Source organism: Bufo bufo, chromosome 11, assembly GCF_905171765.1.
Source record: "Bufo bufo chromosome 11, aBufBuf1.1, whole genome shotgun sequence".
NCBI lineage: Eukaryota > Metazoa > Chordata > Amphibia > Anura > Bufonidae > Bufo > Bufo bufo.
In genome coordinates this window covers 21,312,280-21,338,151 of record NC_053399.1, presented here as the reverse complement: position 1 = coordinate 21,338,151, position 25,872 = coordinate 21,312,280, and the positions used below count along the sequence as shown (strand labels likewise).

Below are 25,872 nucleotides of genomic sequence, written 5' to 3'. Positions count from 1 at the left end.
ACGATTTTCTCGCTGTATTTACTTTGGCCCGAAGACATGTTCCACACTTGCATATCTCGTGTTTGCTCAACGTCTAGCTTTCTCAGGGAGAATTCAGGGCGTCACGTGAGGCTCTTAAAGGAAATGTGTCCCCAATTATTTTTTACCAGTTAGGGACATGCATTCTTTGTTTCTAATTTTGTTTTTATTTTCTGATTGTAGATTTTCTTTTTTTTATTTTTTTTTTATTCTACTTCCTAAACATGATTATGGGGGCGGCCATCTTGCCTGAGCTGTCGTTAACAGTATTTCAAGATCTGCTTTACAGCAGCCGCCATGAGCCATAGACACAATGGACTGGAGGAGTCTCTTTGACTGCTATGGGAGGGTTTCCTAGGGATGCTCTGTGACCTGTGCAGAGGTTATTGTACAGGTAGATAAGCTGTGACCATCACCTTATTGTGAATAGAACTGCAAAACAAGGGGGTCAGTAAGGACGTCCCAATGAACAGGTGCGCGCTGCCATGGCTAGAAACACAAAGAAAAAAAGACAATGCAGCAGCACTCTGCAAACACAAATAAAGTACAATAACGCCATAATTATAGAAAACATTCTGGTGCTAATACTACGCTTATTTAGCAAATTTGAGATTCTTGGCAAATAACAGGTAGTATTTAGTGTTAGGTTCCCGTCTTATAGAGATCGCCTTGACGTTTGGCAGACGGTCCCAAATAATTTTGTACAAAATGTATTTGCCAAGAATCTAAAATTTGCAAAATAAGCGTAGCTTTAGCACCAGAATGTTTTCTATAATTATGGCGTTATTGTACTTTATTTGTGTGAGTGCTGTTGCATTGTCTTTTTTTCTTATTGTGAATAGGTCACTGTAAAGGTAGGGGGAATAGATAAGCTGTGACGATCACATATTGTAAATAAGTCACTGTACAGGTAGGGGGAATAGATAAGCTTTAACCATCACCTGTAGTGAATAGGTCACTGTATAGGTAGGGGGAATAGATAAGCTTTAACCATCACCTGTAGTGAATAGGTCACTGTATAGGTAGGGGGAATAGATAAGCTGTGACCATCACCTGTAGTGAATAGGTTACTGTATAGGTAGGGGGAATAGATAAGCTGTGACCATCACCTGTAGTGAATAGGTTACTGTATAGGTAGGGGGAATAGATAAGCTGTGACCATTACCTGTAGTGAATAGGTCACTGTATAGGTAGGGGGAATAGATAAGCTGTGACGATCACATATTGTAAATAAGTCACTGTACAGGTAGGGGGAATAGATAAGCTTTAACCATCACCTGTAGTGAATAGGTCACTGTATAGGTAGGGGGAATAGATAAGCTGTAACCATCACCTGTAGTGAATAGGTCACTGTACAGGTAGGGGGAATAGATAAGCTGTAACCATCTCCTTATTGTGAATAGTCACTGTACAGGTAGGGGGAATAAATAAGCTGTGACTAGGGGTGGGCGATATAGACGATATGCGATATAAACTATATAAATTTGGCCAACGATAGTAATTTCGTTTATATCGCGGTAGAACATGGCATGCGCCGCTCTCGGCACGCACCGTGTTCTCCTGAGCCGGCACAGTGGAGAAGGAGGGAGTCCCTCCCTCCCCACTGTGTGCGGCTGCCACTGAACACCAGTGAGAACAGAGTAGGAGGAGGAGGGGAGCGACTGTGGCCACTCCGCCACCAATGAAAACAGAGAGGAGGAGGAGGGGAGGGAGTGTGGCCACTGCACCACCAATGAGAACAGAGAGGAGGAAGAGGAGGGACTGTGGCCACTGTGCCACCAATGAGAACAGAGAGGAGGAGGAGGGGAGGGACTGTGGCCACTGCGCCACCAATGAATATAGTTAATATGCCTGAATACAAACGTAGCCTGCATGTGCCGACCATATCCCATACCTGGCCTCTATGACTGCGCGCCGCGATCCACCGCAATTAACCCCTCAGGCTCAGTGGCCACAGTCCCTCCCCTCCTCTCTGTTCTCATTGGTGGCGCAGTGGCCACAGTCCCTCCATTCTACTCCCCGTCTTCTAAGTATTATATTAATTGCGCCCCCCTCCACACGATTAAATCATTGGTGGCAGTGGCCCCAGGGTGGCAGCTTCTGATCAGAGCCCCAGCAGTGCAGGGCTCCGAACGGTTACCATGGCAGCCAGGACGCTGCTCAAGCCCTGGCTGCCATAGTCAGCTCCCTGTTGCTGTGTGCAATATGCACAGGGCAGCAGGGAGAGTGTGAAGTCCCTTTTACCCTAATAGAGCTCTATTAGGGTGAATAGGAGAAGGGCTCTAGCCCCTAAGGAGGCTAATAGTTATTAAATAAAAAGTAAAAAAAAATAAAGTTTACCCCCCCAAATATAGAATATATCGCGATATATATCGCATATCGCACATGCTTAAAATTATATCGCAATATAGATTTTAGGCCATATCGCCCACCCCTAGCTGTGACCATAATTTATAGTGAATAGGTCACTGTACAGGTAGAGGGAATAGATAAGCTGTGACCATCATATATTGTAAATAGGTCAAGTTGTACTTTCTAATGGCACCATTTAATATTGCATATGTTATGGTGGGGAGCTGGAAAAAAAATTCAGAAAGGGTGGAAGTGGGGGGGGGGGTGGACACAATTCCGCCACCGTTTTTTTTTTTTGTTTTTGTTTTTTTAACTTGTTTTATTGAAGAATAAACATATTGATTTGAACAAAGTAAAACAATAATGCATGCAAATAAGAGCAGTACAATACAGTACAGTACTGTAGCTAAGCAGACACAATGGTATAATAGTGACAGTGAGTGAAGTCACAGTCGTACGGTGTCCAGTATTTACCATAGAAGTATGTTATACAGACACTTGTAATTCCTCAAGTGCAAATATACGTCTCTCATATGAAATAACCATATTGACTAAATTGCTGCATTGAAGAACGGGACGCCCAGCCACCCAGTACTACAGATAAGGGGGGAGATTTATCAAACTGGTGTAAAGTAGAGCTGGCCTAGTTGCCCATAGCAACCAATCAGATTCCACCTTTCATTTTTCAGAGCTCCTTTGGGAAATGAAAGGTGGAATCTGATTGGTTGCTATGGGCAACTAAAGCCAGTTTTCCTTTACACCAGTTTGATAAATCTCCCCCTTATCTGCATTACTGCTGACATATTACCTCAGATACTAGTCCAAGATTGTGAGGACAGATTCCCCTTAAAGGACCACTCCGGTCAAAAATGTTTATTTCTATGTGTGCTGTACTTTTATGTTGTGCAGGCTTTCTGCTCCCTTTTCTTTCCTTTTACTACATATTTTCCACACTGTGGCATCAAGTGGCTGCAATCTGTCTGGCTCCACGAGCAGTTGCCTCAGTACATGGGGGCGAAGCACACAGATAAGCCCCTCCCAGCGAGTGGAAGGCGGGAAACTGGAGGTAGAAGTGATGCGTCATGGAGCCTGAGAGACACAATCCTGAGGTAATTTAACATCTTAACTTTATCTAAACTCCTCTGTCCTTGGTGTCCTGTTAGTATCCTGCAGGGAAGTAGTCATCATTGCGTCCGGAGGGGGAGTAGTTCTCCTGATGACATTAGGTCTTGCGTATACTTCTTACACTCAAGTGGCTCACCTCCTTGTCGTTATGGCAGCGCAGGCTTTGGCCTAGTAGGGGGGGGGGGCCTCCGTCATGGCGTCACTCGGGGGAATGAAGCATGTACAGCTCCATGACTTCAGCCAAAGGATTAATTTTTATTTTTTGCCCGGAGTGTCCCGGACTGAGGATAATAATGAAGGGCTTCAATGATGTCCTCCCTCATGAGCAACCCAATGTGATGGGACAAAATGTCCACCCACCCCTGGGACCGCTACTGTCTCAAGAATTGGGCCCCGAAGTGAACGGAGGGTACATGGCGGATGCACGGACCCCCTCCCATAGTCCCATAGCAGTGAATAGAAGGGTGGGCCTGCTCCCATTCACTGCTATGGGGCTTACAAAAATAGTCGAATGCGTCCGTTCAGATTTTTTCGGATGTCGCATAGCATTGAATGGAGAGAACGCCTCATACACGCACTGTACCCTCCAGTCACTGCAGGGCCCCATTCTTTAGAGGGACCTGCACCTATCAGACATGATATATACAATCAATATGCCTTAGGAATGCCACTTTAAAGAATGTTTTGGGGTCAATTTCACATCCGCTATGCAGAAAACTGGCGTAAAAAGTCACAAACCATGGGTTAGCGACTTTCTTTCTAATTCATTTGCACAAAAAAAAAAAGTTTTGAACCCACTTTCTGAAAAGGAAGGGGAAGTCCGAGCAGGACCAACCTCACCCAGATTTATTATCATGTACGCCAGTTTTCATCATCCTTTACACCAGCTGTTGTACATCTTATTCTAAGTGTATTGACTGCCAGAGGATGCGCTTAACCCCTTCCCAACCAGCGTCATACATGTACGGCACTGGCCCGGTCCTTAAAGATGGCTCCCGCTTGCGGGCGCTATAGCCCCAAGGTGCCTGCTGCTTTCAACAGCAGTCACCGGGGCTAATGTCTGCGATCGGCATTAGCGCCGATCACAGACATTTACCACTTCAGATGCCATTGTCAAACATGACCACATTATCTGAGAGCTAAAAAAAAAAAAAAACAGGAAAGAGCTTTCAAAGGCCTGTAACGACTCTCGCTAGTAGCAATCGGGGGAGCTGTTTATTTCCTGCGGCAGCCCCTGTCCCAGTGAAGGGCTTCATAGCAAAATTCTCTTAGACTTTGATGCTAACGCATTGGAGTCTATGATAAAAAGTGATCTGATGATTGCATGTTCAAGTTCCCTAGGGGGACTTTTAAAATGTGTGAAAACAAAAAGGTATTTTTTTTTAAATATATACATTAAAAAAAAATTAAATAAAAAAAAGGGAAATTCAAATCACCCCTGTTACCCCAAAATTATAGTTAAAATACATAAAAAAATAAACATCATGGGCATTGCCATGTCCAAAAACACCCTATTTTTTTTATAAAAAGTGATTAAAGGGGTTGTCTCATCATGGACAATGGGGGCATATCGCTAGGATACGCCCCAATTGCCTTATAGGTGCGGGTCCCACCGCTGGGACCCGCACCTATATCAAGAACGGAGCCCCGAAAGTGAAGGAGGGCGCACTGCGCATGCGCAGCAGACCTCCATTCATTTTCTATGGAGTCGGAGAAAATAGCTGGCTCGGCTATTTCCGTCGGCCTCGTAAAAATGAATGGGAGCGGGGGCTGCGCATGCGCGGTACGCTCCCATTCACTTCTATGGGGAGCCAGCTTGGTAGTGGCCAGACCGGAGTCCTCCAGCCACCACCTTGCCAGCAGTGGGACCCGCACCTATAAGACAATGAGGGCATATCCTAGCAATATTCCCCCATCGTCCATGATGAGACAACCCCTCAGTCGTACACTCCCCAGTGTCAATGAAACGTACAAATCGTCCTGCTCCAGCTCCATAGACGTAAAAATAAAAAAGTTATGGGGGTCAAAATATGGCGATGCAAAGTGAAAACTGTTTATTTAAAAGTTTGTTTTTATTTTTTTGTTTTTTTAAAATAAAAACGATACAAATGTGGTATCGCCATATTTGTACTGACCTAGAGAATTAACGCATAGGGAATGCTGTAAAAACTAAACCCGTAAACCTGTGGCGGTATTGTGGTTTTTTTTTCCCAATTCCACTCCATTTGGAATTTTTTTTTTTCCAGTTTCCGACTATATGATATTCAATATTAAATGGTGCCATTAGAAAGCGCAACCTGTCCCACAAAAAGAAAGCCCTTGTACAGCTATGTGAACAGAAAATGTTATGGCTCCGAGAAGGCCGGGAGTAAGAAACGGAAACGCAAAATCGCCCAGGGCTGTGAGGGTTAATTCATGATATGTCATGTGCATCGTCGTGAATTAAGCGCATCCTCCGACAGCACAGGAAAAAACAAGACTGGCCTTGATAAATCTCCCCTTTTGTGTTTCATTGCTCTTTATTTTCAGGATCTCTGCTTGCAGTCAGTGACTGTAAACACTGAGGGGGACAGTTATAAAACCTGATCCACCAGTACTTTGGCTTAAAAATTGTTGCAAGTGATGTCGTACTCAGTATCTTGCGCAAAATTTGCAAGGTTTTGACCTCTGCACCTTGCGGTGCCACTTCTCGTTTTGGAGCACAAGAGTGGGTGTGGTTTCAGTGTAGATCACTTTTAGACCACCTGCACACGTTGTGGAATATGTGCGGTTTTGGGTCCGCAATTTTGCAGAATGGGTGCGGACCCATTAATTTCAATGGGGCCGCAACGGATCCATAGTTCCGTTCCGCGGTCCCGCTATAAAGATAGAGCATGTCCTATTCTTGGCCGCAGCCACGGACAAGAATAGACATTTCTATCATAGGGCTGGCAGAAATGCACAGAAATTTGTACGGATCTAATGTGCGTTCACTCACCCCCGTGTGCAGGAGGCCTTAAAGGGGTTATCCCATGACTAATGTAAAAACTGAAAATCAGACATCATATAGGACATGACAATCTCTTTCTAACAGGAACCAGCCCTGCACCTCACATGGATCCGGAGATCTCCCCATTTATTGCTCTGCTAGATTTATATCAAGCTCGCAGCTCAAGGGGAGTGTCCTTTCTGCTGCAGCTAAGGGGGCGTGTCCATGCTCTCCCGATCACGACTCAGGAGGAAGTTGAAAGATGAAACTGAGCATGTGCGTCCATCTCAGGGAGCTGGACAAAGAAATTAGAAAAAACTAAAAAACAGCAGGTGGCGCTATACAGATACATTTAATTGAATAACTTTTATTTACAAGCAATTACAAAATAATTCAGATCCAGGTGCTGTTTTGAAAACTGTAGAATGATTTTCATGGGACATCCCCTTTAAGCTACATTTATTATCTGCAACTTTTTTGAAAAGTCGAAAAGTCACTCCAACCTACCCAGGCATATTTACAAAGAAGTACATGCAACCACATCAGTAATTGGTGGAATCAGGTATATCGCAGGCCTCAATCAATATTTGGTGGAAGCAGGTATATCACAGGCCTCAATCAGGCCTCGACACTATAGGTTGGATTATATACATTTTCATAAATCTGGCCCAACCGACCATGCCAAGTATACTCAAATACACCTGCCATGGTCAAAAGTCCGAGGCTGAAACCCAGTACAGACCTAATGCTTCTCAGAGCTGAGAGTTTGTAACAGTTGCATCCAGCTTAGACATGGGAGGTAATGATATCTGCAGATATATCGTTTGCTACAATGTATCAGTCTGGAGTCCAGGCAGGTTAGCTCGCAGCATTGTCTGTGAGTGTAACAAACCCTCAGCTGTGAGAAGTTGCGTTCATGTGTGTCGGATTTGCCATAGCGCATATTTAGTAGAGGATCCACAGGAGAATTTTAAGGTACATCCTAAGGCAGGGATGCCAAATCTACGGCCCTCCAGCTGTTGTAAAACTACAACTCCCACCATGCCTTGCTGTAGGCTGTCCGGGCATGCTGAGAGTCTTAGTTTTGCAACAGCTAGAGGGCCACAAGTTAGGCATCCCTGTCCTAAGGTAATATTCACAGTAGCTTTTGGATTTCTGGCAGGCTGTTCTGGCAAAATCGCCGGCTGGCGGCCAGACAAAGAAAGGCTGCATGCAGCGATATTTGTCCTGCCGGAAAGCGGCGGTATCACTGCCGGATCCCATTATAGTCAATAGAGATCCGGCAGTAAAACAATGCCAGATACGGTGAAATCCGACAGGCTGTTCTGGCAGAGAACAACCTGCCGGATTCCGTAGCACAGATGTGAACATACCTTTATATTTTAACTGCAGATGTGCAGTTCAGTATGCCGCAGGTGTTATTTTTTGTTTTGTTTTTTCAGGCCGCGAAATGGACATACGGATAGTACACATCTTTTGCAGCCCCATTGAAATGAATAGGATTCGCATTCGATACGCAAAAACTGCAGATCAGATGCGAATCGAAAATATGGTTGTGCACATGAGGCCTTATTGTAGCAGATTCTTTTTTCATTTTTTCCGCACAAAACCTGATTGTCGCTTATTGGATTTAGATTGTGGTTGTTTTTCTTTTTTGAGGATTTTGCCACAGAATGTGCCCCAAAATGGTCATGAAAAATCCTGAACGTGTGAACAGTTTTTATGCAAACAGGAAATCTTCCTGTAAATGTATGGTGATGATTTGTAATATTCTCACACTTATCAAATGAATGGAGCTGTAAAGTAAGTACATTTTACAGATGTAGCAGAGTTGAATCTGTCATATGACAAACTGCACTCTGCCCCCTCTATATTATGATGATATATGCACTGTAAAATGATGTCCTGGGTATTTGCTGCTGTGAATGTACAGAACGTCTGGTTTCAAACCCCCTCCAGGGATCTCGCAGGGGATGCGATGTAAATAATCCCACCGCTGCTGACGTTTCCCGCTGCGAAGCGTTTGTGATGGGTAAAATAGCAGATCTGCTGGAGGAGCGATCCATATGTGATAGACTTCTGACCCAATCTTGGAGACAGATGGTAATGCAATGAGCGAACAAGGTGCAGACCTCGGGGATCTAACATTGAATGCAGCCGCGGGGTTGCAGAAACGCGTAGGGGGTCTAGTAAAGGATCCTCGCTGGAAAATGCAGATAATTGGGGGGAAAATAGATTCAGAGCCTGGAGGCAATGTTCAGCCTGAGATGGCGCAGAGCTGAGTGTCTTTTATCACAGTGAAGTCCTAGTCTGACTTTTACAGTGATTGGACTGGAACAGGAGCCCGACGCGTTTTATTAACTTACATTGTGCTTGACAGAAAGCCGCGCTGAATGTTGTGTTGTGCATTGACCGAATCTAAATGCAGGTGACCTTTCAGCTGTAAAACAATACAGCGAATGTGGATGGATTCGGGGCTGGCGGGGAATTGTGACATCATCAGAAATGATTGATTAAAGGGGTAAGGCGTTGGGTGCTGGCTGCCTCCTGCCCTACACTAAGCACCACTGCACAGCATCTCTGCTGAAGAACTTCTACATACGATATATTGAATAAAAATCTCTTGCGCTGATCTTGACTAAAGTTGTGTGTTGTTTTTTTTTGTACTCTAGTCACGTCCAGAGCTGCTGTTAAAAAGTCTGCAGGCTAGCCTGGAGGGAAACTATAGAGCGTGTATTGTAAGGATAGGATTTTTCTATTAGGGGCCAGCTGTTCCATTCGGCAAAATACGGAATGCACACGGACGTCATCCATATTGCGGATCCGTGTTTTGCAGACCGAAAAATACATACGGTCGTATGCATGAGCCCTTGCTGTGTGTGTATGTGTATATATATATATATATATATATATATATATATATAATTTTTATTTTTTTACTATCATTTTATGTGGCTTAGTACTATGAAATGTAAATTGCAGAACCACTTAAGGACACGCGCCGTACATGTACAGCGCTGGTGGACGTGTCTTAAGGACCAGCGCCGTACATGTACGGCGGGCTGATCGGGCGGATGCAGGAGCTGCGCCCGCCCAATCAGCAGCACGGAACTGGCAGTCACTGACAGCCGGGCCCCTGCTGCATACGCCGGCATCGCTGAAAACACTGATGTCGGCGTTTTAACCCCAGTTATGTCGCCGTCAAAGCTGACCGCGACATGCAGAAGAAGGTTCGCAGAGGGCATGGGTGCCCTCCACTTCACAATCGGGTCCCCGCGCTGCAGTGACGGGGACCCGATGGCAGAGAAGGCAAGCCCGATGCTAGGCATCGGAGCTTGCCTTATACGGAAGCCTTAGGCCTTGTTCACACAACAGTGCCGTTTTTTGTGATCCGCAAAACACGGATGCCGCCTGTGTGCCTTCCGCAATTTGCGGAACGGAACAGGACGCCCATTATAGAGATGACTATTCTTCTCCGCAAAACAGACAAGAATAGGACATGTCTCATAATTTTTGCGGGGTCACGGAACAGAGCAACGGATGCGGTCAGCTCAAGGAGTGCTGTCCGCATCTTTTGTGGACCCATTGAAATGAATGGTTCTGTATACAGAATGCAAAAACGGCCCGTAGACTGAACGCAAAAAACGTTTGTGTGAACAAGCCCTTAGGCTGGGTCTCACAGGCAGGCTGTCAGCATAAAAGCTGACGGCCAATGCATTGCAATACAGGTTATATTGTAATGCATTGCAGAGGGGATCAGACCCCAGAAATTTAAGTCCGAGAGTGGGCCAAAAAAAAAAATGTAAAAAATAAGTGTTTTTCATAATGTTGTAGAAATATTAATAGTAGAAATCAGGTAACATAGTAGTAACATAGTACATAAGGCCGAAAAAAGACATTTGTCCATCCAGTTCGGCCTGTTATCCTGCAAGTTGATCCAGAGGAAGGCAAAAAAAAAACTGTGAGGTAGAAGCCAATTTTCCTCACTTTAGGGCAGTGGTTCTCAACCTTTCTAAAGCCGTGACCCCTTAATACAGTTCCTCATGTTGTGGTGACCCCCAACCATTACATTTTCCCATATGAGCCGCTGACGCGGCTGGTTATGACATAGTTATGGGGGATCTGTGGATGACGCTGTGTTGTGGGGGATCTGTGGATGGCGCTGTGTTGTGGGGGATCTGTGGATGGCGCTGTGTTGTGGGGGATTTGTGGATGGCGCTGTGTTGTGGGGGATCTGTGGATGGCGCTGTGTTGTGGGGGATCTGTGGATGGCGCTGTGTTGTGGGGGATCTGTGGATGGCGCTGTGTTGTGGGGGATCTGTGCATGGCGCTGTGTTGTGGGGGATCTGTGGATGGCGCTGTGTTGTGGGGGATCTGTGGATGGCGCTGTGTTGTGGGGGGATCTGTGGATGGCGCTGTGTTGTGGGGGATCTGTGGATGGCGCTGTGTTGTGGGGGGATCTGTGGATGGCGCTGTGTTGTGGGGGATTTGTGGATGGCGCTGTGTTGTGGGGGATCTGTGGATGGCGCTGTGTTGTGGGGGATCTGTGGATGGCGCTGTGTTGTGGGGGATCTGTGCATGGCGCTGTGTTGTGGGGGATCTGTGGATGGCGCTGTGTTGTGGGGGATCTGTGGATGGCGCTGTGTTGTGGGGGATCTGTGGATGGCGCTGTGTTGTGGGGGATCTGTGGATGGCGCTGTGTTGTGGGGGATTTGTGGATGGCACTGTGTTGTGGGGGATCTGTGGATGGCGCTGTGTTGTGGGGGATCTGTGCATGGCGCTGTGTTGTGGGGGATCTGTGGATGGCGCTGTGTTGTGGGGGATCTGTGGATGGCGCTGTGTTGTGGGGGGATCTGTGGATGGCGCTGTGTTGTGGGGGGATCTGTGGATGGCGCTGTGTTGTGGGGGATCTGTGGATGGCGCTGTGTTGTGGGGGATCTGTGGATGGCGCTGTGTTGTGGGGGATCTGTGGATGGCGCTGTGTTGTGGGGGATCTGTGGATGGCGCTGTGTTGTGGGGGATCTGTGGATGGCGCTGTGTTGTGGGGGATCTGTGGATGGCGCTGTGTTGTGGGGGATCTGTGCATGGCGCTGTGTTGTGGGGGATCTGTGGATGGCGCTGTGTTGTGGGGGATCTGTGGATGGCGCTGTGTTGTGGGGGGATCTGTGGATGGCGCTGTGTTGTGGGGGATCTGTGGATGGCGCTGTGTTGTGGGGGATCTGTGGATGGCGCTGTGTTGTGGGGGGATCTGTGCATGGCGCTGTGTTGTGGGGGATCTGTGGATGGCGCTGTGTTGTGGGGGATCTGTGGATGGCGCTGTGTTGTGGGGGATCTGTGGATGGCGCTGTGTTGTGGGGGGATCTGTGGATGGCGCTGTGTTGTGGGGGATCTGTGGAGGACGCTGTGTTGTGGGGGATCTGTGGAGGAGGCTGTTATATGGGGGTTCTGTGGAGGACGCTGTTATATGGGGGATCTGTGGAGGACGCTGTTATATGGGGGATCTGTGGAGGACGCTGTTATATGGGGGATCTGTGGAGGACGCTGTTATATGGGGGATCTGTGGAGGACGCTGTTATATGGGGGATCTGTGGAGGACGCTGTTATGGGGGATCTGTGGAGGACAGTGTTATGGGGGATCTTATTGGCCTTGGCAGCAGCTGCCTGACACTGTTTTTTGCAGCTTAGTTTGCTGTTTATTAAAATTCCTAGATCCTTTTCCATGTCAGTGTTACCGAGTGTTTTACCATTTAGTATGTACGGGTGACTTGCATTATTCCTTCCCATGTGCATAACCTTACATTTGTCAGTGTTAAACCTCATCTGCCACTTATCTGCCCAAGCCTCCAATCTATCCAGATCCCTCTGTAGTAGTATACTGTCCTCTTCAGTGTATATATATATATATATACACACACACACAGTATACTGTCCTCTTCAGTGTTAATTACTTTACACAGTTTAGTGTCATCTGCGAAAATTGATATTTTACTATGCAAGCCTTCTACAAGATCATTAATAAATATATTGAAGAGAATAGGGCCCAATACTGACCCCTGAGGTACTCCACTAGTGACAGTGACAGGTCTCTTATCAAACTTTGTGTAAGGACAAGCAGTCAGAGTCAGACACAGGTGTTACCATTTTGAGTTCTTTTGAGCAACTTCCCCTCCTCCACAGTCTTCTCACCTTTTATTGTTTACTCACAAAAGGTGTAACAATAGAAAAGGGGCTGGCCCATTACCCGACCACTTGCTTCATGTAACAAGGATGCAGGAAGTGATGACATAGGAAGACAAGACACCATTATTTAGAATAACATAGCCAGCTAACAAACACATGTATCCTATAACCACTGGAGTTAACTTTATCCAGCCTTGCTCAGTGATCAATGCCAGATAAAGTTACTATGATCCTCATGCATGTTTATTTACAGGACAACGTCATTATCTCCAGCGGCTGATGAGGCGCACTAGAGACAACAAACGCACGTTCCTTTCATATATTGTTCTCTTAACAAATGCATCCACGCCAAGCCAATAAATCTGCGTCTTGCGCGGGGGCCCTAGCCGGTGTCCATACATCAGCCAACAAAACACTGCTCTGCTGAACACATCAGTCTCCCCCGGCCCACAGCCCAGTGCTTAGCACATGGACCATTCGCCAACGGAGACCTCTGCGCCCAGCAGCTGTGACAGGACATACACAGGAAGATATCCACTCCAATGGTTTACCCTGACACTGAGAGACATGATGACAATATACAATATATTAGAAACAGATCCTAATAAAATTTCCACAACAGTAATAAAAAATAAATAAAGTTTCAAGTAAAAAAAATATATAAATTCCCAAAATAAAACACATAAAATTGTAAAAAAAAGAAAAAAAAAGAAAACCAGACATATTGGGTATTACGCGTCCGTAATGACAGACGCTACAAAAATATCACATGATCCACCTCCTCACCTGAACGCCGAAGAAAATAAAAAATAAAAACTGTGATAAAAAAATCTGTGTTAAAACCTCACAAAAAGTGTAATATCAAGCAATCAAAAAGTCATACGCACTCCAAAACCATACCAGTCAAACCGTCATCCCATCCTGGAAAAAATTAGACCCTACCTAAGACAATCGTCCAAAAAAAAAATATGGCTCTCAGACTATGGAGACACTAAAACATGATTTTTTTTTGTTTCAAAAATGCTGTTATTGTGTAAACTTAAATTTAAAAAAAAGTATAGATATTACGTATTGCCGCGTCCGTAAGAACCTGCTGTATAAAAATATCACATGATCTAACCCCTCAGGTGAACACCGTAAAAAAAAAATAATAATAAAAACGGTGTCAAAAAGCCATTTTTTGTCACCTTACATCACAAAAAGTGTAATACCAAGTGATGGAAAGTCATACGCACCACAAAATTGTACCAATCAAACCGTCATCTCATACTGAAAAAAATGAGCCCCTACATAAGACAGTCACCCAAATAATAAAAAAAAACTATGGCTTTCAGTATACGGAGACATTAAAAAATCATTTTAAAAAAAATGCTTTATTATGTAAAATTAAAACAAACAAAAAAAAGTTGTCATATTTGGTATTGTCGCGTCCATAACAACCTGCTCTATAAAAATAGCACATAATCTAACCTGTCAGATGAACACTAAAACACAAAAAATAAAAACTGTGCCAAAAAAGCTATTTTTTTGTTACCTTGCCTCACAAAAAGTGTAATATAGAGCGACCAAAAATCATATGTACCCTAAAATAGTACCAACAAAACTGCCCCCTTATCCCGTAGTTTCCAAAATAGGGTCATTTTTTGGGGAGTTTCTACTCTAGGGGTGCATCAAATGTGACACGGCAGCTTAAAATTATCCCAGTGAAATCTGCTTTCCAAAAAACATATGGCGCTCCTTTCCTTCTGCGCCCTGCCGTGTGCCCGTACAGCAGTTTACGACCACATATGGGGCGTTTCTGTAAACTTCAGAATCAGGGTAATAAATATTGAGTTTTGTTTGGCTGTTAACCCTTGCTTTGTTACTGGAAAAAATTGATTAAAATGGAAAATCTGCCAAAAAAAGTGAAATTCTGAAATTTCATCTACATTTTCCTTTAATTCTTGTGCAACACCTAAAGGGTTATCAAGGTTTGAAATATCAGTTTTGAATATCTTGAGGGGTGTAGTTTCTAAAATGGGGTCATTCATGGGTGGTTTCTATTATGTAAGCCCCACAAAGTGACTTCAGACCTGAACTGGTCCTTAAAAATTGGGTTTTGGAAATTTTCTTAAAAATTTTAAGATTTACTTCTCAGTCTACTTTCACACTGGCGTTTTGGTTTCTGTTTGTGAGATCCGTTCAGGGCTCTCACAAGCGGTCCAAAACGGATGGATCAGTTTTTACCCTAATGCATTCTGAATGGATGCGGATCCGCTCAGAATGCATCAGTTTGGCTCCGTTCAGTCTCCATTCCGCTTTGGAGGCGGACACCAAAACGCTGCTTGCAGCATTTTGGTGTCCGTCTGATGAAACTAAGCCAGACGGATCCATCCTGACACACAATGTAAGTCAATGCGGACGGATCCGTTTTCACTGACACAATCTGGCACAATAGAAAACGGATTCGTCCTCCATTGACTTTCAATGGTGTTAAAGACGAATCCGTCATGGCTATGTTAAAGATAATACAAACGGATCCGTTCTGAACGGATGCAGACGGTTGTATTATCTGAACGGATCTGTCTGTGCAGATCCATGACGGATACGCACCAAATGCTAGTGTGAAAGTAGCCTAAACCTTCTAACGTCCCAAAAAATGAAAATTTAATTTACAAAATGATCCAAACATAAAGTAGACATATGGGGAATGTAAAGTAATAACTATTTTAGGAGGTAATACTATCTGTTTTAAAAGCAGAGAAATAGAAATTTTGAAAATTGTGTGAATGTTTCCAAATTTTTGATAAATTTGGTATTTCTTTTTATAAATAAAAATGAAATATTTTGACTCAAAATTACCACTGTCATAAAGTACAATATGTGACGAGAAAACAATCTCAGAATGGCTTGGATAAATAAAAGTGTTTTAAAGTTATCACCACATAAAGTGACACATGTCAGATTTGCAAAAAATGGCCTGGTCCTTAAGGTAAAAAATGGCAGGGTCCTGAAGGGGTTAAAGGGGTTATCCAGGAAAAGATATTTATGTCTTCTCCTCAGGATAGGTCAATCAGTATCAGATGTGCTGGGGTGCGACACATGGGACCCCGCTGATCAGCTGTTAGAAGGGGCCTTGAGCATCGCAGCCTCTTCCCAGGCCAATGACATCACTGTACTTCGGTCACATGGTCTAGTTGCAGCTAAGCCCCATTCAAGTCAATGGAGCTGAGTTGCAATACCAAGTTGCTTGGAAAGCTGCAGGGAGCCTGTATTGCTCACCAGAGCTCTGGTGAATGCAGCGGCTCCCTGAAACAGCTACAGCTGATGTGATAATGATGACCTATCCTGAGAATAATTCATCATTATCATTTGCCAGATAACCCCTTCAAAATGTTTGAAACGCAAATTATTTTTCTCCAACACAGACGAGTTCAGAGCTGTTACAAGTATTGGTGATGTTTATCATTTATTTTGTTTCTTTCAGTGCAAACCTCTCCAAAGCTGCGTGGGGGTCTCTGGAGAAGAATGGGACCCAGCTGTTTATCCGGTCCTATGAACTGGGGGTCTTATTCCTGCCATCTGCTTTTGTGAGTCCATACTTGGAGCATCTGTGTTGTTATCACTGTTATTAATGAATCCTTGGGGTCGGGGCACTGCCCAGGACGCATGGGTGCGATCGTATAATAGAGCTTAGCATCTGTGGTATCTGTGATGTCACCGCTGCTCACTAGTGAATGGATAGGCTGCATTCTCAGTGATGTCACCGCTGATCTCTAGTGAATGGATAGGCTGCATTCTCAGTGATGTCACCGCTGATCTCTAGTGAATGGATAGGCTCCATTCTCAGTGATGTCACCGCTGCTCACTAGTGAATGGATAGGCTGCATTCTCAGTGATGTCACCGCTGCTCACTAGTGAATGGATAGGCTGCATTCTCAGTGATGTCACCGCTGCTCACTAGTGAATGGATAGGCTCCATTCTCAGTGATGTCACCGCTGCTCTCTAGTGAATGGATAGGCTGTATTCTCAGTGATGTCACCGCTGATCTCTAGTGAATGGACAGGCTGCATTTTTAGTGTTGTTGCCACTGATCTCTAGTGCGCTGATGACCTATTATTTGCACTTGTTTAAAATACATTTTTACGACTCCAATGGAAAAAGAACATCACATTTTCAATTATTTCCCATCTAAGGCCTTGTTCACACTTTTCATATGTGATGCAGGTTAGAGCCATTTTAGAGTTACTATTACAGTAGTTATATTGCATACCATTTATACTGCTCATAATTTATATTATATATGATTATATATATATATATATATATATATATATATATATATATATATATATATAAAGAAAGTCCAACGGGAGCACCAACCTGACAAGCGGGTGCAATGTCCAAAAGGGGGCAACGGCAATCCCCAATAGTATAATCAAATAGAAAGCAGGACTGCACTCCGAAATATGATGAAAAAATCAAAGCAGTTTATTCACCCATGTTATGGCAAAATTTGCAACGTTTCAGCTCTTGTGAGCCTTTCTCAAGCCTGCTTGAGAAAGGCTCGCAAGAGCTGAAACGTCGCAAATTTTGCCATAACATGGGTGAATAAACTGCTTTGATTTTTTCATCATATTTCGGAGTGCAGTCCTGCTTTCTATTTGATTTTATATATATATATATATATATATATATATACACACACATTATATTATAGTATATATTTTAAAATATAATGTGTGCAGCGTATCTGCCTGCAAGCTCATAATGGGCTAAGACCTGCAAGGTATCATTAAATGGCATTGACTGTATAGCAGCCCCTGTCCTGCCTCCCAAGAGCCTTTGCCTAAAGTATGTGCATTATGCACTCAGCATCTGTATACATACTAAGGTCTCATACTAAGAAAATTACACTATGTTATGTCTTAATACCCTGTAATTCTGCATTAACTGGTATTTCTTCCTCTGCTGCATGAATTCAGGGAGCTGTCAAGCAGAACTCCTGCCTGGTTAATTGGGCATTGAATTCTCTTATGTGAATAGACTCGAGAACAGCCAGGCTACAAGGCTTGTTAGCTTGTTGAGAGGCATAGGTGCTTTGTGTACTTTTAGTTGTCACCAGCAGGAGGTGTAACAGATACAAATATAGTAACAAGAGCAACCCCCCCCCCCCCCCCCCCCTCCAAGACCACAGCACAATAAACAAAGAAATAACAGATTTCCTTTTAGACAGCATCCAGTTTTCAATAATATTTTAATAAGTTCCTCACTTTCTAACTGTCAACTTAAAGGGGTTGTCTGTGATTTTCTCCTGATGGCCTATTATCAGGATAGCCTTTATTAGGATCTATATCATATAAAACACCCCAAAATAACAACTAAACAATATTATCACGGTCAAATGTCAATTGGTCCACCGTCTTGTCGGCAAGGGTAGAGAGAATGTAGATCTCGGGCACTGTCCCTATATATGACCCTAAGACTATAGACCCTGCCTACAACGACAGAATAGCCTCCCCGATAGGGGCGATCCCGTATCAGGAACCTCCTAAATTCCCTAAGACGGCCTTGATTCGGGATAGAACCTATTATGGAGATGACCGATCACTAAATAATTGACCAAATTGCCATGTACAAAAGTACATCGAAATAATAAACAATAATGTGCAATTGTGAAAAACCAAAGTGTGAAAACACAAATAATATATACAAAAAATACACATAACTCAAGCTATATTGGCACAACCACATAATCTGAGTTGTCCATACATCTATGGTTGTGATGGTTGTTGGTAAAACAATATAAATATAATATATTCAATTACAAAGTCTCTAGTCCCAAGTCCCTTCCGTCGTTGTAGGCAGGGTCTATAGTCTTAGGGTCAGATATAGGGACAGTGCCCGAGATCTACATTATCTCAACCTTTGCCGACAAGACGGTGGACCAATTCACATTTGACCGTGATAATATTGTTTAGTTGTTATTTTGGGGTGTTTTATATGATATAGATCCTAATAAAGGTTATGTTTTATGAAGGATAATCTGTGAATTTTGATAATTCTATTACCTCATTTATTACACCCTTTGATGGGTAATTGTCCTAGCTGTGAATTCTCTATTATCAGGATAGGTCACCAATATCTGAATGGTGAGGGTCCCATTCCCAGCACCCCAAGCAATCAGCTGTTTGAAGAGACTGTGGTACTCTGTGAGTGCAGCAGGCTCCTCACAGCTTACCAATCATAGTGCCGTATTTTATATAGTGGCTATATAGTGGCTATCACAGCTCATGCTCACTCTCAGGACACCCTTTTATTTCATATATAAAAAGGGAAAATAAAATATCCTTATTGGATCAAGGGCAAATTTTTCCAATGGGAAGAGGGTAATTTATCATACCAGACCAAAATTTTCTCAGAAATCGATTGCCACAATCAGATTTGCAATATCTCTCATGGTTCAAAAGTTATCAACACAGCATTTCTTTACAGTTTCTCATGCGGGTTCATAACTATTGGATTCAGCTCTGTGTTCAGCATGTACAATAATATAACTACTATAATACTGCTCCTATGTACAGGAATATAACTACTATAATACTGCCTCTTACATACAAGAATATAACTACTATAATACTGCTCCTATGTACAAGAATATAACTACTATAATACTGCTCCTATGTACAAGAATATAACTACTATAATACTGCTCCTATGTACAAGAATATAACTACTATAATACTGCTCCTATGTACAAGAAAATAACTACTATAATACTGCTCCCTATGTACAAGAATATAACTACTATAATACTGCTCCTATGTACAAGAATATAACTATTATAATACTGCCACCTATGTACAAGAATATAACTACTATAATACTGTCTCTCTGTACAAGAATATAACTACTATAATACTGCTCCTAGGTACAAGAATATAACTACTATAATACTGCCTCTCTGTACAAGAATATAACTACTATAATACTGCTCCTATGTACAGGAATATAACTACTATAATACTGCCTCCTATGTACAAGAATACAACTACTATAATACTGTCTCCTATGTATAAGAATGTAACTACTATAATACTGCCTCCTATGTACAAGAATGTAACTACTATAATACTGCCTCCTATGTACAAGAATATAACTACTATAATACTGCTCCTATGTACAAGAATATTCCTACTATAATACTGCCTCCTATGTACAAGAATACAACTACTATAATACTGTCTCCTATGTATAAGAATGTAACTACTATAATACTGCCTCCTATGTACAAGAATACAACTACTATAATACTGTCTCCTATGTATAAGAATGTAACTACTATAATACTGCCTCCTATGTACAAGAATATAACTACTATAATACTGCCTCCTATGTACAAGAATATAACTACTATAATACTGCTCCTATGTACAAGAATATAACTACTATAATACTGTCTCCTATGTATAAGAATGTAACTACTATAATACTGCCTCCTATGTACAAGAATATAACTACTATAATACTGCCTCCTATGTACAAGAATATAACTACTATAATACTGCTCCTATGTACAAGAATATAACTACTATAATACTGTCTCCTATGTATAAGAATGTAACTACTATAATACTGCCTCCTATGTACAAGAATATAACTATTATAATACTGCCTCCTATGTACAAGAATATAACTACTATAATACTGCTCCTATGTACAAGAATACAACTACTATAATACTGTCTCCTATGTACAAGAATACAACTACTATAATACTGCTCATATGTACAAGGATATAACTACTATAATACTGCTCCTATGTACAAGAATATAACTACTATAATACTGCTCCTATGTACAAGAATATAACTACTATAATACTGCCTCCTATGTACAAGAATATAACTACTATAATACTGCTCCTATGTACAAGAATATAACTACTCTAATACTGCCTCCTATGTACAAGTATATGACCACCATTGCACTGTAGAAGAGGGGAGGCCACTGCCAAACATCCCTAGTGTTAGCCGATGTGCTGTAGTACTAAAGATTGAGCATGTTAAAGGGCATCTGTCAGAGGGCGTGGCCAAGCAGCCGAGTGAGATGGACGCTTGAACTTGAGCTCCTGCTCCATTACAGCGTTACAGACCTGCTAAACCCTAGCCATATCCACCAAAGTGCCGCCCGTTTCTCTCTCCAAGCTCCTGTATGCCTCCATGATGACTAGAGGCAAGAAGAGCCTGAAACAACAGGGCAAATTAAACTTTTTCTTTACCCAGGAGAAGATCAAAGATGGCGCCGGCGGAGAAGAAGCGCGCAGCACACCGGGCTCCAGCCCTTCCTCTTCATCAGGATCGCGCTCTCCGTCCGGTCTCCAGCAACAGCACACCCCATCCAGCACCTCTCCTGTGGAATCCCCTTCAGCAGTAGCCTCACACGGAGGGCAAAGAATGATGGGGGAAGACCTTCCCGCGCATCCTGAGAACGCCATCACTCAGACCTCACCGACGGCCAGCCCTGACAAACAGCGGCCACGATATCGAGGCCCCAGCAACTCCGGTGAGTGTACCTCTCCATCTGGGGGTCCGACGGGTTCTCCATCTATACATGAGGCATTACAGAGTCTGCAGACGTCAGACCAACCAGCCTCTGGGACTTTACTAAAGGACATGCTTTTAGCATTTCACCATTCTATCACTGCACAAATAGCAAAATCATTAGTCCCGATCCAGGCTACAGTAACAGAGCTGGGGGATAAGATGGTACATGTGGAGACGAAGATGGGCGAATTTGCCTCTTCCCATAACACTTTAATTGATTCTCATGAGCTCCTCTCTGATGAAGTCAATCAACTTAAAGCCAAGATTGCGGACTTAGAGGACCGTTCCCGCCGGAACAACCTCAAATTGCGGGGGGTTCCAGAAGATATAACCGGGTCTGAATTAGCAGAATATATTCAGAAGGTAATTCGCTTGCTCCTGCCTAATAGCTCTGAAAATCATTTGATAATCGACAGGGCGCACAGGATTGTCAAGCCTAAGCACCTGCCGGATGATGTTCCAAGAGATGTGCTAGCAAGGGTGCATTTTTTCCATATTAAGGAGCAACTCCTTATGGCCGCAAGAAAAATTGGGACTCTCCCGGCCCCATATGAGGGGGTGAAATTATTCGTGGACCTCTCAGCAGCAACGCTACAGCTCAGAAGGAACCTGGCCCCTATCACTTCTGCCCTGAGAGCACACTCCATCGCTTATAGATGGGGCTTTCCAGTTAAGCTTCTAATTCACAAAGAGGGCTCAATGGTAGTGATCCGTTCAGTAGCTGAGGGAAAAGCAACTCTCGCTTCATGGAACATTACAGTGGAACCTACACATAATCCTGATGCTCCTAGGCATCACCATAGTTATGGGGATTGGCAAGTGGTGGAGAATAGACGACGCAAGAAAACGCATTAAAGGGGACATCCTTTCTGCTTCTAATGTTATGGAGCAGCAGTCCTATTAGCCTCTGTTCTGGCTTTTGGCAGGACTTTTTCCCCAACAAGTGCTAAGGCGCAAATCAGTGCCTTATTGTATGTTGTGACCTCCCAGTCACTGTTCTTGTCTTACTTTTTGTTTTTCACCCTTTTTTATGTTCTAGGCAGAATCCTATGTTATGCTATACTTATTGGTGTGCATCCTTGGCTGCTGGGGTTGTGCCTCCCTCCGCATCGGGATATATTTTTTGCGCTAAAAGCTTTGTTGATTATTAATGGTACTAAAACTTAGCACTTTAAACGTTAGGGGGCTAAATAGCCCTTACAAGCGCAACCTGATGTGGAGGGAGGCCCTCTCCCTGCAGTGTGACATTTTCTGTGCCCAGGAGACACATATTTTAGCTGCCGATGCTGACCGCATTAAACATAGATGTTTCCCAGTTATTCTCCAGGCTCACTGCACCAAGAAGAAAAGAGGAGTGCTGCTAGCAATCAAAAACACGGTGGCGTATTCTGCGGTATCCTCTATTGTCGACTCCGGTGGGCGGTATATTATCCACATATGTTATCTGAATAACGTCTTACACACCTTGGTAAGTCTCTATGCACCCAACACGCACCCTCAACGCTTCCTTCAAAAGCTCCTGAATAAGGTCCAATCCATTCAACAAGGAAGGGTCCTTATTTGCGGAGATTTTAATGTAATTCCAGATATATCTGTAGACTCATCCTCCCTCACAAGAAGGAATTCTGATACACTAATGGGCATACTCTCTAAAATGGCCTTATACGATGTTTGGCGCCTACATCACGCTCTGGAACGTGATTATACCTATTTCTCTCCCGCACATTTGTCATACTCCCGCATAGATCTAGTGCTGGTAGACAGAGCTTCACTCCTGTCTATCACAAGTTCTGAGATAGGAACTATATCATGGTCAGACCATGCACCCGTTTCAGTGAAAATCTTAGAACAATATAGCCGCCCACCGAACCCGACTTGGAGAATAAATGAATATCTACTGGCTGACCTAGATTGCCAGCTAGAGGTAAAAACCGCACTGTCTGAATATTTCCAGAATAATGTTAACTCAGTAGACAATCCATCTATCACCTGGTTAGCACACAAGGCCTATATTAGGGGCATTTTTATTAAGCTCGGGTACAGAGCTAAAAAGAAAAGAGAGCACCTCACTACTTATCTACTGAACAAAATTCGAGCACTTGAGATTCTGAATAAAGCATCACCCAAAGTTGGACACTCGGAGGAGCTTTGCTCTCTCAGGGCTCAGCTTAGGGAGCACATGCTGCATAAATATGAAATGTCTCTGAAAAAAGTGAAAGCTTTGTATTATTCACAAGCAAATAAGGCTGGGAAATTACTAGCCAATAGAATCAAATCTAAGTCCCAAAATTCCCGGATCGCCTTTCTCTGGAACCCCTCAAAAACCCATAAAATATATGACCCGAAAGGAATTGCAAACAGTTTCATGTCCTTTTACTCACAATTATATAATTTAGCTGACAACAAGGAGGTGGTTCAACCTTCTGAGCAGGACATAGATAAATTCCTTGACTCCCTCTCATTGCCTTCCATGTCTGAAGAACAAAAAACAAAAATCTGTCTACCCATCACACTAGAGGAAATACTGCGTATTATCAAGCAATTACCCCATAACAAGAGTCCTGGCCCGGATGGCCTGTCTAACTCCTATTATAAACTCTTCTCAGAGATCCTAGGACCGCACCTACACTCATCCCTAGTGAGAACTATGTCGGAGGGTCTTATGCCTAGAGAGATGCTAGAGGCCACTATTGTCACTCTGCCAAAGCCTGGCAAAGAGCCAACTGTCCCCCAAAATTTTCGGCCTATTTCCCTCCTCAATACCGACCTGAAAATCTATGCCAAATTACTAGCGAACAGGTTGGCGGAGATTATCCCGGCCCTAATTGCCCCTGACCAAGTGGGTTTTGTTGTAGGTAGACAAATCACTGACAACTCTAGAAGAGTATTAAACCTACTTGATAGAGTCAACAAATTGCGAATACCCACTGTTTTCCTTACGCTGGATGCCGAGAAGGCATTCGACCGAGTTAACTGGTCGTTTGCCTTCTCGGTGCTCCATAAGATGGGATTCCCTGCTGCTGTCATCAAAGCTATAGGAGCATTATATAGAGGCCCTACTGCCCGAGTTTTAACCAATGGGGAACTGTCAGACCCCTTTAACCTTTCAAATGGAACAAGGCAGGGGTGCCCCCTGTCCCCCCTCATCTTTATCTTATCCCTAGAGCCATTAGCACAGGCTATCAGACAAAATGCGAATATCTCAGGAATCCGGATAGGATATAGGCATCACACCCTTTCATTATATGCGGATGACATAATTCTTTCCCTAACCAACCCGGCCGTGTCCCTTTATGAGTTAAAAAAAGTCATACACACATATGGCTCTCTGTCATTTTATAAGTTGAATGAGAGCAAATCTCAAGCCCTCCCCCTTTTTATATCCGATTATACCCTGAACCAGTTAAAACAGTCCTACTCTTGGGATTGGCAGACATCAGGGGTTCAATACCTTGGGGTCCAACTTACCCCCACTATCCCAAAATTGTATGAAGCAAATTTTCCTAGTTTCCTCCTAGATCTCCAGAAAGAACTGGATAACATAATGAAAACAGAGCTTTCATGGTTGGGTAGAGTGGCAGCCTTCCAGCAGCATGTGCTCCCTAAGCTTCTTTATTTATTCAGAATTCTCCCATTGGACCTTCCTAGCTCCTTCTTTAATACTGTTAACAAATTACTGAACAAGTTTATTTGGAAGAAGGGTCCACCTCGCATCGCTAAATCAATAATGTCCAAGTTTAGGAGGGTGGGAGGCCTAAATCTTCCAAATATTTATGATTATTATCTTGCCACTAGAGTGCACCAACTCAAGGAATGGTGGTCCGCTGATAACCCCAAACACTGGGTCCACATTGAACAAACACTTGCCCCAACCCATAATTTAAAAGCTATACTGTTAGCCTCTCTCTTCAAGGAAATTCCATCACAACCCCTCCCGTACTTACTTTCCACCTCTTTGAAAGCCTGGAAAAGATATCATGGAGGCGATCGTGGAACGACCGTTTCCATAGCAAAAATCACTCCATTAGAGGCGTTGCAATACCTTATTCCTGACCTATCTCTAGAGGGATGGAAAAAGAAAGGAGTGGAAACGGTTGCTGATTTGCTCAACATAAAGGATCTTGATTCCTTTGAGAATCTGCAAAAACGGTTCAAATTACATAAAAACGACTTTTATAAGTATTTAAGAGTTCGCCACCTTATAGCCTCTAATCCTATGCTAATGGTTCATTCACATGCGGAACTCCTGAGCCAATGGAATTTGACTCAATCCAAGTGGAAGGGAGTCCGCCCTCTATATACTTTCTTAGGCAACAAAAACTCCTTTATAAAAACAACCCCCATTATCTCATGGGAGCAAGATCTGGGCCGCGATATCCCCCCAGCGCAGTGGTCTATAGCTATCACATATGCAACTAAACGACTGAAGTGTGTATCTCACCTTGAAGCATACTCAAAAACTTTACTTAGATGGTACTTTACCCCTCTGAAGCTGAGTTGCATTTATCCTGGCTTGGAGCCACTGTGCTGGAGGGGATGTGGGGGCAGAGGGTCCCTTATACACATTCTATGGAGCTGCCCTCTGCTAAAAGATTTATGGTCTAGTATTTTTCAACTTGTTGCAAAGCTAACGGGCCGTGAGC

At 43.5% G+C, this 25,872-nt stretch overlaps 1 protein-coding gene across 1 annotated transcript in view; it reads left to right on the top strand.

Moving 5' to 3' along the window:
- TDP1 (tyrosyl-DNA phosphodiesterase 1) overlaps positions 1-25,872 on the top strand; it is an 89,595-nt gene that overhangs the window by 46,927 nt on the left and 16,796 nt on the right. The window contains exon 14 of the mRNA XM_040412123.1: positions 16,110-16,212. Within this exon, the coding sequence (XP_040268057.1) occupies positions 16,110-16,212 (103 nt within the window). The remainder of the gene's footprint in view (positions 1-16,109; positions 16,213-25,872) is intronic.